Below are 15,803 nucleotides of genomic sequence, written 5' to 3'. Positions count from 1 at the left end.
GAACATTCTGCGGCATGCGGCTAGTGTGCCAGTATTTTTAGACTTCACCCAGTGTCAGCGCTGCTGCCCCGCGAGTCGGCTGAGGGGCGCAAGGGGCAAATCGCCCTTGCTTAGATGTCACGGCGTCGGAAAATCCGCTTGCCATGCCCAGGTGTAGAATACGCCTATTGCAGATATACGGCGGCCATGAGCCCTTGAGGCAGAGGAAAAAATAGCTGTTGCGCAGTGCCTTCTGGAAGTTTTGCAGGGGCATTTGGGATCATACGTGCGATACCTCACCTCATCGCGCAGTTATTTTTACATTTTTCCGCAATGAGTGCAGCTTGGACATTTTGCTCCTACGCAGCTACCAATATAATAGCCCTTTCATAATGCAGAATGTGATGCCATGTTGAAGGGTATACGCAGTTGTGATGAAATGTTTTACATGTGAAGAATGTGACTATGCAGTGCTTTCAGCACTTGATGCTAAAGTCAAGCTTGTGGCCAAAGTTGGAGTCAAAGACGCCAAAGTTGTACTCGTAGTCTGCCTGCTCCATGCTCTTCTTCCAGTCGGCGTTCTTCGCCTCGAAGAAAAAATACTCGAAGCCTGCCTTCTCGGCAGCACACTTGAACTTGCGCAGGTAGCTCTGCTGGTTTTCCAAGGTCAGCGGCATGCCCTTCAGATTGCCCCCCGCTGCCCATCCCGACTCGCTGATGCGCACCTTCTTTCCCTGGGCGACCGAATCGCGGACATGGTTGGCGCGGGCAATCACCCGCTGCACGGCTTGGTCCATGGTTATCGGGCTCCCATCAAACATCGAGTACACGTTAACGTTGACCACGTCGCTGGCCTTGGCCATTTCCGGCGTAAAGTGGCTATCGACATCAGTGGTGTACACAGGGATATGTCCGAGCCCAGCACCACGCAGCCTGGAGCGAACGTCGTTGATATGGCCAACGACTTGCGCAGAATCCATGTTCTTGAATGTTTCCTCGTTGCCTACAGACACGCCGCGGATCAGGCCCGATGAATTGTAGGCTTTGGCAGCGTCAATGAAAGCAGCCACATCCGAGTTCTTGCGTTGGTCGCCGTCAGTGATCCACAGCCCAGCATAGACACCCATGTCGAGGTCGTTCTTTGTGATCGCTTTTAGTGCAAACTTGAGCTGGCTGCAGTCGGTTGAGAACAGACGAATGTTTTTGGCAACATCGGCTACGGCGTTCAGACCGCTTTCGACTGACTCATAAGCAGGGCATGATCCGTCGTTGTTGTACGGCGAGTAGCACAGACCCCAAAGCGGTCGGTTAGACACTGGGGTTTTTGCGGTGACAACGCTTGCGATTAGCGTCAGTGCAAGTGCGAGGAGGGTGGAGTAGATGGCCAGCATCGTAGGTGGGTGAAGAGGTATTGATGGTGTAATGCAATGTGAATGGTAATGCAGGTTTGAATTGATGTGTAGATTATATTGCTGCCAGAAAACAAGTTGGTTTATATACAGTCTGGCACAGTTGCTCACATCAAAAGGACATGGTAGCAGATTTAGTGCTCATACTCGACTCTACATTAATAAAGTGCATATGCATTTTGCAGGCTAAATGGGGGTGAATAGTAAGGGCTGCGGAGCCTTGCTTTTCTATTTATAAATCACCCCTTGCTTTCTAGCCTCCCCCGGGTTTGCCTCCTTAATATTTAATTATCGTCACCTCCAGGGTTAAGGGCGTGCCAGAAATAACGGGAAAACCTCCGAAGCGTACACTGGCATATTATATGTGCGGCGACGAAGAATGGAGTCATCGTGCATAGCAACGCGCTCCTCCCGCCCTCGATGCCACTACCACATGCATTCTAGAAAGGGGATTAAGTCAAAGGGCCTCATGCGAACACGCCGCTCACCATGCATCCTGCGTGGATTCCCACAAAGCAACCAGGCGGCTGCTTCCAAGTGCGCATCTTTACACGTGGTCATATGAGAGGGACCTCTTCCCTCCAAAAGCTAAATATGCCATGTCCGCGGTGCTTGACAGCAAGACTACCAGGCTATGTATTGGTGTCAAGCACAGTGAAACCACTGGAGGCAGATTTCTATACTGGAAACGTTCGGTTGGACACATAACTACCCCAACCCGTCTAGATACGGCCCTATGTTCCACAGATCCGTGGAACGCAGTCGAATGATGATTCAAGCAGATTGTATTGTCATATCGAACGAAAGAAAAATCTAGTCAACGAAGAAAAGCCCAATAATAAAAAACATAAGAAATGGAGAGAGAAAAGAGACATTGAGGTTCGTAGAGCATATCAAAAGGACGTAGGGGAGGTGGGGGTTGGAGAGAAAGCTGAGATATACGTCGACGGTGAAGAATGTGTGCTAAAAGTACACGCGATGGAAGGCAGGGGGTGCAGTTGCCTAGCACGAGCCCAGGGAGTTGAGGTTGAACTTGGCGTTGAACGACGAGTCAAAGACACCAAAGTTCTTCTCAAGCAGGGACGCGCCCGTCTTCCAGTCGGCATTCTTTGCCTCGAAGAAGAAGTAGTCCAGGTTGCTGCTCTTGGCGGCGCAGCGGAACGCCTGAGTGTACTGCTGCTGGTTGGCGAGGGTCAGAGGGCAGGGGCCTGAGGTGCCAGCCGAGGCCCAGCCGGTCTCGCCGAGGCGGACAGGCTTGCTGCCTGCCATGCCGCGGATGTTGTTGGCGCGGGCAATCACAGACTGCACCGAGTTGGAGATGGACGTGAAGGTGGCATCGAACACAGCGTAGATGTTGACCTGCACAAGGTCGATGGCGTCAATCAGAGTCGAGGTGACCTTGGCGTCGGTCTCGGTGGTGTACACGGGGATGTTGCCGAGGCCCTCGGACTGCAGGCGCGAGCGCACCTGGTTGATGTAGCCGATCAGGGTGGACTCAGCCATGCCCTTGAACAGATCCTCGTTACCGACCGACACACCCTTGACGAGTCCCGGGTGCGCATGGACGGCCGAGACAAAGCTCTCGAGGTCCGACTGCACACGCGAGGCACCGTCCGTGGTCCAGATACCGGCGTACACGCCAAGGTTCAGGTTGTTCTCAGAGATTGCCTTCAGCACAAACTCGAGCTGCGAGCAGTCGGTCGAGTACAGGCGGATGTTGTCGGTGACAGAGACCAGCTTCTGCAGCTGGGCGGTGACGGCCGACTGATCGGGGCACGAGCCATCGTTGTTGTACGGCGAGTACGCCAAGCCCCACAGGGGCTTGCTGCTGTCGGTGCTGGTCGACGGCGAAGGGGCGGCGGCGGAGGTGGAGTAGGAGGCTGGGGCGGGAGCAGCCTCGGTGGTCACTGGGGCAGCAGAGGTAGCGGGAGCAGCCGAGCTAGTGGCGGCAGCCTCCGTGGTGGTGGGGGCAGCGGGCGCCTGCTCAGCAGGCGAAACAGCTGCGGCGGCAGCAGGCGACGGCGACCAGTTGACGTTTGCGTAGGGGTTGGTGGCAGCGTTGTACTGGATGTCCAGCGCGTCGCCAATGTTCTGCGGCACCGGGGCAGCCGACACACCAATGTTGGCCAGAGTGAACACGAAAAGCGCAAAGACAAAGGAAATAATGACCTGCATTGTTGGTGCTATGTTTCCGCTTCGAGTATATGTAGGAAGTGTATCCTGGTAACAGGGAACGCGGGGGTTGTAGGGGAAGGGGCAAGAGGAGCAGTAATAGAACCGGCCTATTTAGTGTCCTCAAAGGTTCGAAAGGGAGCTCGAAAAAGGAGGGAGAGAGAAGGGAAGGAGGAGTAGGAGTGCGAAAAGCAGTGAAGGATCAGAAGCCGAAGGCTGTGCCAGAACTCCGTCCTTAAAAACCGCGCAAGGCAGGCAGACCGCTGTGGGCAAGGCAGCCCAAGATGCAAAACAATGGCTGTATGAGGAAAAAAATAGAAGGACCGGTTGGCGGGCCGGGAAGGATCGACATCGTCTCACACTCAGATTCCCAAAAAAAAACATTCAACACAGCTTCCACACTGACGCGATTTTGATGGCCTGACAATGAGCCCGAATGCAAGGGGCCTGCCACCAGCCTGTGTGCTACATGGGCACACCTTCTCTTCTAGAAGCCCGGTATCAAAACCGGTGTCCGCTCTATGCTGGCCGCGGGTGTGTCGCAGTGGCACCATGTCCACCAGACTCCCGCCATGAGCCATGCAAGCGTCGACCACCAGCCAGGCACAGCGCCGTTTACCCCAGGAAATGCTAGTGCAGCGCGATCTGCTTTGCGTGTCCACACCGCCGGCAGTTTATTCAGCGGCCCATTTTGCCCTGGTGGGGCAAGCGACCTGAACAAGGCCAGGAATGGCGATCACCAACATCCCCCAAATAGCGCGCATCTCCATTAATTGGCTCCACCGACCGGTCCCCATTCAGCAACAGCGCGAAGCAAACGCGGTCCGCCAGCGGCTGCTTTTATTCTCAGCTCTGCAGAACCAGATGTACGGGCTCCTCCTATTGCATGTTATTTGCCGCGCTATACGTAGTGTGCAGCCAGGATGTCTTGACCATCTCATGGCGCAACACAGCGAGAGGCGCTGCTTTTGAGGGGAGGGATTTGCACATGCAAATGCAGATGCAAAAGCCTGGGAGACAGCGGTGCGAAAAGGAAAATAGCATATTGCCCTCAAGCACACCATGTACAGGCTTGGCCCATCGCACCTGTCAATATATGACAAGGCGCACACGCCACAAAGCCTGAGTATCCGACCACATAATTGCCACGATTCGCACGTTTTACAAAGCGAATAGCGAAGGCATCTGCCACGCCATTGTAAACATAGAAATGTTTGTTTACTTGTTGGTTTAATAATCCTGGAGAAAAATGCAGTTACTCGGCATTGTCCTCATCGTCGTCCTCGTCATTGTGGTTGGCAGCCCGGTCCTCGTCGTCGTCGCTGAGGTAGTCGAGCTCGCGGGTGCTCTCGGCCAGCTTGTTCAGCACGCGCCGCTGGTAGTCCAGCACCTGCTTGCCCTTCTCGGAGCTGGCGCCGCCCATGTTCTCGACATACGCCTTGAGGGCTTCGTCGGATCCGTCAAAGTCCTCGGCCGGCACGCGCGCCATGCGCAGGGCGTACAGAGCGCAGCGCTCGGCGGCCAGCTTGACCTGGATGTTGCGGTCGCGCACATGTGCCATGGCGGCCATGACGACCTGGTCACGCACACTCTCGATGAGGTCTGCGTAGCGGCGCTTGGCCAGCGACTTGAGCGCAGCCAGCGCAGCCTGCTGCGTCTCCGAGTCAAAGGCCGACATGGTTGCAGGGTCGACAGCACGCACCAGCGCAGACACCAGCGGCTCGACAATGGCGCTGCCAGGGGTAGCTACCTCCCTTTGCAGCAAAGCAGACTTCGCCACACCGATGGCCTGAAGAGCAGCCATCGGCTGGTGCACCGAGGTGCTGGGCACAAGCGCCTGCTCGACGCCAGCAACAATGCTGCTCTGCAGGGCCTCCGACTGGGCAAAGACCTGCGGAGCGGCAGCCAGAGCGGCAGCCATAGCCCGCAGCTTCAGCGCCTGGGTCTCTGACGGGTCGTCAGAGGTGGCCAGCGCGTACTGCTCGACAAGGCGGAGACGCATCCTCGGCAGGCACCATAGCGCACAGGGCGCCGAAGCATTCGCTCTTGAGCGCCTGCCAGCGGAAATCGGCGCTGCCCTCGACGGCGTCCACCATCGCCATTGGCCTTGTCAACAACGACGTCTTCGATGCCCTGCACGCTGTTGGCAGAGAGCGACTTCGCGTTGGGAGCACGCAGCACGGCCCGAATGGCCTTCATCATAGGCTAGGCGCATGCCAAGAGCCTCAGCCTGGCGGATTCCGGCCGTCAGCTCACTGACCAGCGGATCAAGACGCTGGCTGCAGCGGAATCAAGGCTGGACAGAGCCATGGCAGCACGCTGGCGGACTGCATCGTCCTGCTCGGTGCAGGCCACGCACAAACGTGCGCTGCAGCTGCGGCAGGAACGGGCGCATCAGCGCCGGAATCTGCGTCAGCAGCAGGCCAAGCGTGCTGAGAATCGCTGCCTTGACGTTGGCTGGGTGACGGTCTCCGACAATACGAATCAGCGGACCCGTAATGCCAGTTCGCGAACGGCCGCAGGGCTGCAGGGCTCGTGAACCGCACAAGACGCGCCATGCCACGCACAGCGCGCTCCTTGGAGTCGGCCGAGCCAACCAGCAGACCCTGGGCGTAGATGGGCAGGATCGGGCCCACGCCCTTGGGCAGATCGAAGCCAGGCAGCGTCGTGGTGCCCACAGGCAGCGAGTCGGTAGCCCGCTTCACTGAGCGGCTCACCGGGCCGACATAGCCGTCAAAGTCCTCCTTGGGCACAGTCTTGACCAGCGCGTCGAGCGCTGTCCAGGCCGCCTTGACCACCAGATCCGACGGCACCTGCCAGCAGGTCAATAAGCACCCGCAGCCAGTCGATCACATGTGTACCAAGCACAGTGCGCCCGCGCGCTGCAGAGCCTGGCCCGAACGCCTGGCACATGGCGGCCAGCGCAAAGCACGCCTCGGCCACACGCGACACGACCTCCGGCGCCTCGCTGAGCTTGGTGCTCTCGTTGATCTTGACCGACTCATGGAACAGCATCATCAGGGCCTCGAGCGTGTCCTCGTCCTGCGCTGCCGCAGTCACCACCACACGCACAGTGTCGCGCAGGGCACTCTCCGCCTCGGCATCGCCATTGGCGTGGTGTACTGGCAGCGACTCGAACAGCGACACCAGGATCTGCGGCAGCCGCCTGCTCAAGCTGCTGCCAGACACCTGGATCAGAGATGCCAGGGCCTGGGCGTGGAACGCTGTCACAGGCTTGGCTGTCAGTGTCGGGATCAGGACCGGGAACACCACGTTGGCACGCACTGCCATCAGCTCGCGCAGAGCTTCGAGCGCGTGCTCGGCATTGATGCCCGGGAGAATTGCGTCCTTGGCTCCCTCGCCGCCCTGCTGCACAGTCAGCGCTGTGAGCAGCGGTGGGACCACCGAATCAATGATGCTCGGGCCAACAGCCTGCTGCAGGCTGTCAAAGGCTGAGGCTGCCGCCTCGCGCACCATGGCGTCCTCGTCGCACAGGCCGCGGCGGACCAGCGGGATCATCGCGTCAGCATACACGTCGATGTATGACTTGCCTGCTGACTGCAGGATCTCCGACAGACCGATAAACACTCCGTGGCGCACGCCACCGGCTGCTCCAGAAGTCTGGTCGGACAGGGCCTTCTCCAGAATCGGCACAATCTCGGCCATGATCGACTCGCCCAGCTTGCGCACAAGGTCGCCGAGTGTGCGAGCAGCGGTTGTGCGGCGCTCGTACTCGTCTGCCGCCAGACCGCTCAGCACAATGTCCATGATCTTGGGTAGGCACTCGCGCAGCGTGCGTGGCGTATGGCTGACAATGCTCTTCCACACTGAGAACGCCGCCTGGCGCACCATCGCCGACACGTCACTGCGGGCCACATACAGCGACGCCAGCACAGAGTTGCAGCGCTCGGCTCCCAGGTTCTCGTTCAGCACGTTGCGCAGGTTGCTCGAGATGGCCAGCTCGTCGTCCTCGTCCTCGTCAGAGCCCTCGCCAGCCTCACCAGCACCCTCGCCGCCTTCGCCAGCACCCTCGCCATCCTCGCCATCCTCGCCGCCTTCCTGGACAGCAAAGAACTGAGCACGCGCCTCCTCGCGCTCCTTCTCGGCCTGCTTGCCGCTGATACCGGCGACCCGGAACAGGAACTCTCCGAGCAGCTCGATCGACGAGTGGCGGATGCGCCACGACTCGTGCTGCACGCCAGCCAGCAGCTCGGGCAGCAGCTGGTCGACAGCCGTCTTGGAATACGACATGACCAGGATGCGGCCGGCGCGCAGAGCAGCGTCTCTGACCTGCTCGTTCTCGTCGGCCAAGCCGGACAGAACAGGCGGGATCACCTGCGGCAGGAACTTCTGGAACTCCTCGCCGAACGTCACCGGAAGGTAGATCAGCAGCATCATGAAGCCCTCGCGCACAGGCACGCGCGACGAGTTGCAGTTGGCCAGGATCTCGGGAACCAGGCCCTCGAGACGCTCCATGCCGATACCCGACAGGACCTCAGACAGACCCTGCGCAGCTCCAGCCCGATCGACACCCGACGCGTCGCTCTTGAGCACCTTCACTAGGTCAGCCACCAGGCTCGGGAACTGCGTTTCGCCCAGCTTCTGCACCAGCGAGCCCAGGGCCTTGGCCGACGTGGCACGCGTTTCAGGAACAGGGTCCACAAGCACACCGCGCAGCAGAGGCACCAGCGAATCAAGATAGGGTACCAGGTCCTTGGGATCCGTCAGCGTCGCCATCGAGCCCATGATCTGCGACGCATTACGCTTGGTCGACGCCATGCGTGCGCGCATACCACGCTGGATAATCGGCACCACCAGCGCCAGCGACGGCGCATCGATGTAGTGGATAAAGGCCGTGTACAGCAGCGTACGCAGCGCCGAGTCGGTCTTGTTGGCCGGGTCGTCAAGGGCGCCCAGCAGAACTGGAACCAGCTCCTGGATCTCAGGGTTATGGATGACCTCGCCGAACCGCAGCAGCGCCTCGCGCGCAGCCGCCGCCACCTGGTGGTGTGTGTCAGTCAGGACCTCGATAATGCGCGGCACAATGGTGGGCAGCGACACCGACAGCTGCTTGGGAGCACAGTACGCCATGGAGCCGAGCACCTCGACACTGCCCTTCTTGGTGCGCCACTGGTCGTCGCTGAGACCCGTCAGAGCAGACGGCAGAATCAGCTTGACACCGTGCCCAGAGATGTTGGCCATGATCACACGCGCCGCGTCGCTGGCGGCCTCACGCACATCGGCATTGGCGTCGCTGAAGCGCGACAGGAGCAGCGGCAGGAACTGGATAATGTACGGCTCAAACAGCCGGCCCATCTTGCCTGACAGCGTCTCAAATGCAAACAGCGAGCCCTGGCGCTGCTGGAACGACTTGGTGTTGTTGCATGCCTCGCGCAGCTTGTCGATGATTGCATACTTCTTCAGCGCCGCCAGTCCGCGGCCCTTGATCAAACCAGACAGACCGTAGGCCGCACCACGCCGCTGCGAGTACCGCTCGCCGTTCAGCAGCACGTCGACAATACCGTCAATGACGCTGCCAAACTTGTCCTCAGACAGGCGCTTGGCCAGAGGCGGAAGGCACTCGCTGACTGCGCTCTGCACAGCCTCAGAGGGCGTCGCCAGAGTGGCCACCAGCTGGTCGACCGCATCGGCCACGCGTGCCTCCTCGCCGTTCGGCAGATGCTGCGCCAGCCGACCCAGCAGCACAACCACGCCCTCGCGGATGTAGTCGTACGACTCAGTGCCCTCGTCGGGCTCGGATAGGAACTTTTCGAGAATCGGCAGGAGCTCGCCCGACCACTGCGAGCCGTGGGCAGCCACTGCCTGGGCACCGGCAGAGAGCATGTGCGAACGCACAGACTCAGCCCGCTCGCCCAGCGCACGGTCGTGGACCAGGAAGGCGATCAGGCTCTTGACCTGGACCCGCCGTCTGCAGCAGCGGAGCCAGATGCAGGAACGAGTCAGCCACCGCGACACGAGTGGCGGCAATGTCCTGGCGGTTCTGCGTGCCCGGCACGACAATGCCAAAAGGCGTCGTACTCGGGGTCCAGCGAAATGTACCACTTGCGGTACGCATCCTGCAGGGCCACCAGCAGCTGGTCAATCTCGGCATTGACGCCGTCAGCGGTGATGTCGGTCTCCTCCTCGTCCTCGGCCAGCGCCAGGCGCTCCTGCACTGCATAGCCAATGGACTTGGCAGCGCAGGTGCGGATCTCCGCCGCATCGTGGTTCAGGTACGGCACAATGCCGTCAATGAGCTCCGGCAGCACCTCCATGCCGTTTTCAGCCCACAGCGTGCGGGCCAGCTCGGCATTTTCAACCAGCGCAACAGCATCGTCTTCGGACGCGCCAGTGTTGACCCACAGCTTGGCCGAGAACTCCAGATCCGTCAGGTCAATAAAGTCAAGCGCCGCCAGGCACGCGCTGCGCACAACACTGTCAGGACGCAGCAGGCCATCGAGCAGCGCGTCGCGCTCCAGCGGAGTGTCGGTTCCCTCCATCTCCTCGGCCATCTTGACCAAGCTGGTGCGGCACTGGGCCAGCAGCATCGGCTGCGTGGCCATCAGAAGCACCAGCAGCTCGATCATCTCCTTGCGCGGCATCTCGGAGACATTGCCAAAGTGCGCGTGGAAGCCCAGAATGGCCACTACCATCGTCAGCTGCTCGGCTGCGTGGTCCATCTGCGCATACTCGTCGTGCTCCTCAACCCCACGCTTGATCTTGCGGCCCCAGCCGCCTTGCTCAGAGGTCGCCTGCATGAACGGGAACAAAAAGTTGAACCCGGCCGAAGGCAGTGGCTGGTGCTCGCAGCTGACGCGCAGGCTGTAGTACAGACGCGTGGCCAGGTCCTCCATGGACTCGTACAGCCAGCCCTGGGGGATCACGCTGGCAAAGCCGCGCGCCCGCAGCAGACCCATGGCAATTGGCGTGCGCAGCGCCTCCTCAAGCCCGTCGGCAGGCCTTGCTCATGTCCAGCAGCGTGTCGCGGATCGCCTCGCCTGCCAGAGCCTCGCTGACGGAACCACCGCCAATGACAGCCCGCTCGACAACAATACGCACCAGCTCCAGCATGCACGTGCTGGCCACACTCAAGCTGCCGCGGACCACAGCCCTGACGGTCGCCAGACCGCAGGTCAGTCCATGGTAGGCCGCCTCAACCTTGGCACGCGCTGCATTCTCCTTGGCCCACTGCTTGTCAACCATCTCCTGCTCTTCGCTGGTCAGCTTGCGCACCTTGTTGTGCTTGCGCGCCAGCTCCTCCCGCAGCTGAGCCTCCCAGTCGTCCTTCTTGTTCTTGCCTCCCTGCTTGGCACGCTCCTTCTCGACAACTGGGTCCTCCAGCAGCTGGTCCTTGGGAGTCCGCCACACTGCAATGTCGTGCTGCGAAACCAGGCTCAGGCTGTCAGGATTGATGCTCTCGCGGGCAAACTCGAGCAGCCGCAGCGCAACGCTGTCGCTGCCGATGAACACCAGATCCTTGATCAGGTTGACTGCCGAGTCAAATTGTGCCTGGCCGCCCTCAGACGAGCCCTGCATGGCCAGCTCGATCGCCTGCCGCAGTGCCGCCAGGAATCCCGTGGCACAGCTCACCTGGGTCCACGCGCGCGCGCAGGATGGTCTCAATCCAGAAGCTCGAGCGGCCCGACTCCTTCAGAACTGCCGGGTGGTGCGCCGCCAAGGCCATGGATACCAGCACGTCGCTCTTCTTCTCCTGCGAGACTTCCTCGGCGTTGATTCCTGATGCGACTGCCGCCAGAATCCCCGTCCATTTGTACCTGATGCGCTCCAGCTCCAGCGACTTGGCCATTTCAGCCACAAAGCTTGGCTCTACCAGCTCCCACAGCCTGGCAGCATCGCTGGTGCTCATTGCCTGGACAACCTGCAGGGCTCCCCGAGTAGTCGCCAGCGTGGGCTCTGGGAAGCGGCACAGAGACCAGGTAATCAGACCAGCCAGACGCGGGTCGCTGCAGCCATTGTTGAACAGCATCTCGGCTGCACGCAGCACCCACGTCAGCTCGCGTGGGCTGGCAGCCTTGTGGTACACCTTGTCCCACAGCAGGAGCGACTTTTCGGACCCAGTGACGAGGTCCAATGAGGTCGTTGGCATTGGCATTGGGAATGGGCTCAGCCGAATGCAGGGCCAGCGCTACTCCGACATGGGCTTCCAGGGTTGTGCCAGCAGTGAGCGGGTTTGCTGCGGCCTTCACAGCGACTGCGGCCAGCGCCTGCACCAGCGGGTGGACTGACGACGCAAACCACAGGTGGGTCGATCCCGCCAAGCTGCGCGACTGCTGACCACAGGGGTTCACCGATCGCATTGGCCGCCCACGCCTGCCGCACCAGCGCCGACTTGTCCGGAAGCGCCAGGCCCTTCTTGGCTGCGTCCGAGAACGCCTTCAGCGCCTCTTCACACTGCGCAGCACCGTCAGCACCAGCCTCGGCCGTGCGCAGATACTCGATTACAACGCTGACATGGCTGCCAATAGCGCTGAGTACTGCGTTGACAGGCGCCTCCTGCGTCTCCTTGGCTGTCATCTTCAGCAGAGCAGGCAAGATCGCCACCGACGACGCCCACCCGTTGCCAGGCCCGGCGCGCACACTGCCCAGCAGATTGTAGAACACCTACGCGGTGGTCTGCCTGCGTGTAGCGGCCGGCAGTCAGCGGCTTGGTGGCAATCTCGGCCGCCTTGGTGGCATCCTCGATCGAGCGCGGTGTGCTGGCCAGCGACTCAAACAGCAGGGCAGCGGTCTCGCGCACCTTGTCCTTTGAGCTCTTGAGCAGGTTGCTGGCGATCTGGTCAGCAAACATGTCAATGTATACTGCGGCCAGATCAACATCGTTGCTCAGACACTTCAGCAGCCAGTAGCACGTCGGCAGCACAGCTTCCGGTGACCGCAGCAGCATCTTGGTAATCGACGGCTTGAACAGCTTGTCGAAGTCCGCTGCAACGAACCGCCGCAAGAAGTCGCCCAGATCCGCTACGCTGGCATACGAAACTGGTGCCTTTGCACTGATCAGCACCTTGTCGAATGTACGAAACGATCGTGTCTTTGAACTGCTCAACCTGCTTCAGCGCCGCACCGCCATCGCCACTCTTGCCGGGCTTGTCCGCCAGGACGGATCGCTGTCCCGACAATGTTACCGATCAGCACACCTGCCTCGCTGCCGCTTGCTGGGCGCGTTAAGATGCTCAGCATCGGCGCTGTCAGGACTGGGCATGAGCGCAGCGTGCGCCAGACATCGTGATGTGCGCTATTCGATACCGAGTTGATCTTCTGGTCCTTGATGCTGGCGCTGGACGGCGAAGTGCCCCAGATCAGGAAGCGCCGCCATCTCCACCAGCTTCACCCACGCCGTGTTCTTCTCCAGCTCGGCCGGATCCTTCTTCAGCTGCGTGACCGGAACTGGCAGCGCCAGGTTGATCCACGTCAGCAGCACGAATTTGGCCGCCGGTGTCGCGCCCACCATGTCAGGCGAGTCGCTGGTCTTGGGCTGCGCCGAGGCCACGATCGGCCCAAGCACGCCGACAATGACCTCTACAAACACGCTGGCCTTTTTGACGCTGAGCTCCCGGAGCGCTGCCAGCACGAGGCTGCGCGACTCGCGGTCGACGTAGCGAGAGACCGTCAGTGTGAGCGTGCGCACCAGCCCCACCAGCTCCTTGTCGCTGAGCGGGTGCGCGGCGATCTGTGGCATGAGATCGGCGGTAAACAGGGCGCGTCCGGTCGTTGACACGCGATGCTGTCACCAGCTCGTTCAGGCGCTCTGTGTACGGACCCCACGCAAACTCGCCCTCTGCTGCCACGGCTTCGCTCATTGCAAAAGTTGGTAATAAACGGTCTCGACGAAAGACTTGAGATAGTGATAGACGCCAAGCAGTAGTCTGATCGCTATTGGTAGTTTTGGTTTTCTCTAGAGCTGGTTGCTAACGGAACCACGGTCTGTGTCGCTTCTTGGAAATGTCAGAGTTGCTCCTAAGTTTGGGAGAAGGAAGGCTGAATCAATTGTTGCATTCCGTTGGCCGCCCGATTGCGCCCGCCCGATTGCGCCCGCCGGTGCCAGACGCCGACCCTGTGCTATGTACCTTTATCAGAAATATTCAATGCTCTGTGTGTCTAGCGAGGCAAGGAGAAGTATGGAGAGGAGAGAGTCGGGGCTACAAGCGCTGCCCGGGTTGCAGGGGTTGGCACGCGAAAAAATGTGCACACCCCCAGTCCAAATTTTGCACACATGCAATCTGCCTGCGGCCACAGCCTGCGGCCAGAAAAAAAAACCGGAACCCAGCTCGGCTCGCGGAATGCTGGAAGTCGGCGAGCCGCGATGGAAAAATAGTGGCCTTGTTCGCGTAGACACTGGCGAAATTCGCATTGTTTTTTGCCTTCCTTTAGTCTGTAGAATTCGAGTTCTTCCCAGCGCTTCCAACATACAGTCTCTCACTCACTCACTCACTCACTCCGCATCCGGCCACACATATCACACAGCGTGGACAATGAATTCAGCACAGAGCGCGCAGATTGCCAATGCACAGCAGCTCCGGCGCATGGGCTTGTTCGGCAGCGCCTACGTAGAGCGTCTTAAAGAGGGTGGCTCTGCCATGCTCGTCCTCTCAGCATCCGGGAACACCACAGGCGCCGGAAATGGCGCCGGCAGTGTCCATGGCGGCATGACTACCAGCAGCGGCCGCCTGACACGCACCCGGTCGACGCGCGGCAGCCGGCGTAACCTGCGCGAGTGGAGCTCGGACTCGGAGAACGAGTACGGAGTTGAGGACGACACCGAATCGATGTTTGAGACCGATGGCGGGTCGGTAAAGAACGACAGCGAGTCGCGTGACGGCAAGTCGCAGGAGGCCGAGCCGATGAGCGGCATCGGTGTACAGTCCTGCATACGACGCGAATGCAGAAGCGTGCGCGGCGTCGCACGGCCCATTGGCATCTACGGGACGACCAGGCAAAATGGCTGGCGCAACAGGACGAGCTGCTGGTTCCTATCCGGATCGAGCTGGAGGTTGGCGATTTCCGTCTGCATGACGTGTTTGTGTGGAACGCAAAGGAGCGCATTATCACGCCTGAACAGTTTGCGGCCATATACTGCGCAGACCTGGCGCTGCCTGCCGATGGCAAGGCCAGCGCACAGGTCCATATCGCCCAGCTGATCCGCCAGCAGGTCGCCGAGTACGTCGCTGTGGACTCCGCTGATGTGTCGGCCATCGAGCTGCGTGTGGTTCTCAACCTTGGAGATCCAGATCGGTTCCCATGTGCTGCGGGACCGCGTCGAGTGGGACATTCTCGAACCGCTAGACACCAAGCCCGAGGAGTTTGCCAAGTGCCTGTGCCGCGATTTGGGGCTGGGCTGGCGAGTATCCGCCGCTAGTGGCGCACCGCGTGCGCGAGGAGATTGCGAGGCTGCAGAAGGAGCTTATTGAAGCAGGCGACGCACACTGGCTTAGGCAGAACCCAGTTGAGTCGGCATTCCGACCTCCCGACATGGCCAATGCGTGGGGCCCCAGCGTCGAGGTTCTCACGGCCGAGGAGCTCGACCGCATGTGGATGCACAAGGAGCGCAGCTACCGCCGCATGCGTCGGTCAGAGCGCGGGCACATCAGATCGTTCAATTTTTTGCCGCCTGAAGCCCTACCGCACGAGCCAGGGGTCGCACCGACAGTTCTGGCACCTAGCATCAACCCAGCATACTATGCACAGGCGGCCTTGTCGACGTCAGCAGTCGATGCGGCGCTGGCACCACACGTGGACGGCTTCGCCAAGTGGCCGCCGCTCACAGCACTCGACCATCCGTATCCAAACAGCCACATCGACATCACAGCAGGGCACGCCGTCGCGGGTATCAACGCCACGGCAGCACACAAGGGTCGATTTAAGCAACTGGGAGTGCCAGCACTGTGGATGCGACAGCAGCGGGACCCCGATTCCGCGCCAAGGGCCGAATGGCCCAAAAACGCTGTGCAATGCCTGCGGAATCGCCTGGATGGTGCGCAACCGCCAGGAGCTGCCCTCGCACCGCAAGGACATGTACCGCAACAAGCACTGATATCGTACCCTACTAGCTTTTCCCAATAAATTTATCATGTTACCAGTTTACCCGCCTACTGCCTGGAATTCTAGCGGAGCGTCCTCCACTATTGCTGGTGGCCCAGCAATAGTGCGAGAATGTCAGCAGCAGAGCCTGCAGCCCGCCAGCGCTAGCGGGCTGGTTGAAGTACTCTGCACACGGAGCCTGCTGGT

General features: G+C 60.2%; 5 protein-coding genes across 5 annotated transcripts; 1 reads left to right on the top strand and 4 right to left on the bottom strand.

Annotated features, from left to right (window-relative positions):
* Nucleotides 1-385: 385 nt before the first annotated feature.
* On the bottom strand, nt 386-1,422 carry DL89DRAFT_264732 (glycoside hydrolase). The gene has a single exon (XM_040886352.1). The coding sequence runs from the start codon at nt 1,368-1,370 to the stop codon at nt 456-458; it is 915 nt and encodes a 304-aa protein (XP_040748148.1). The 5' UTR covers nt 1,371-1,422; the 3' UTR covers nt 386-455.
* A 729-nt stretch (nt 1,423-2,151) lies between these two features.
* On the bottom strand, nt 2,152-3,981 carry DL89DRAFT_24620 (glycoside hydrolase). Its single transcript, XM_040885106.1, has one exon. The coding sequence runs from the start codon at nt 3,561-3,563 to the stop codon at nt 2,391-2,393; it is 1,173 nt and encodes a 390-aa protein (XP_040748147.1). The 5' UTR covers nt 3,564-3,981; the 3' UTR covers nt 2,152-2,390.
* An 834-nt stretch (nt 3,982-4,815) lies between these two features.
* On the bottom strand, nt 4,816-10,477 carry DL89DRAFT_290388 (ARM repeat-containing protein; the record flags this gene model as incomplete). Its single annotated transcript, XM_040890078.1, has 8 exons — nt 4,816-5,541; nt 5,576-5,638; nt 5,682-5,765; nt 5,817-5,879; nt 5,920-6,084; nt 6,128-6,336; nt 6,374-9,552; nt 9,600-10,477. The coding sequence occupies 8 exons, from the start codon at nt 10,475-10,477 to the stop codon at nt 4,816-4,818; spliced, it is 5,367 nt and encodes a 1,788-aa protein (XP_040748146.1).
* A 1,419-nt stretch (nt 10,478-11,896) lies between these two features.
* Nucleotides 11,897-12,656, bottom strand: DL89DRAFT_24616 (uncharacterized protein). The gene has a single exon (XM_040885104.1). It carries the CDS (start codon nt 12,463-12,465, stop codon nt 11,986-11,988), a length of 480 nt encoding a protein of 159 aa, XP_040748145.1. The 5' UTR covers nt 12,466-12,656; the 3' UTR covers nt 11,897-11,985.
* A 1,296-nt stretch (nt 12,657-13,952) lies between these two features.
* DL89DRAFT_264730 (uncharacterized protein) lies at nt 13,953-15,655 on the top strand. Its single transcript, XM_040886351.1, is given in 5 exon segments — nt 13,953-14,434; nt 14,464-14,781; nt 14,801-14,892; nt 14,966-15,308; nt 15,343-15,655. The coding sequence occupies 5 exon segments, from the start codon at nt 14,051-14,053 to the stop codon at nt 15,607-15,609; spliced, it is 1,404 nt and encodes a 467-aa protein (XP_040748144.1). The 5' UTR covers nt 13,953-14,050; the 3' UTR covers nt 15,610-15,655.
* Nucleotides 15,656-15,803: the final 148 nt, after the last annotated feature.

Source organism: Linderina pennispora, assembly GCF_002104995.1.
Source record: "Linderina pennispora strain ATCC 12442 chromosome Unknown DL89scaffold_1, whole genome shotgun sequence".
Taxonomy (NCBI): domain Eukaryota; kingdom Fungi; phylum Kickxellomycota; class Kickxellomycetes; order Kickxellales; family Kickxellaceae; genus Linderina; species Linderina pennispora.
This window is presented reverse-complemented; position numbering and strand designations above follow the sequence as displayed.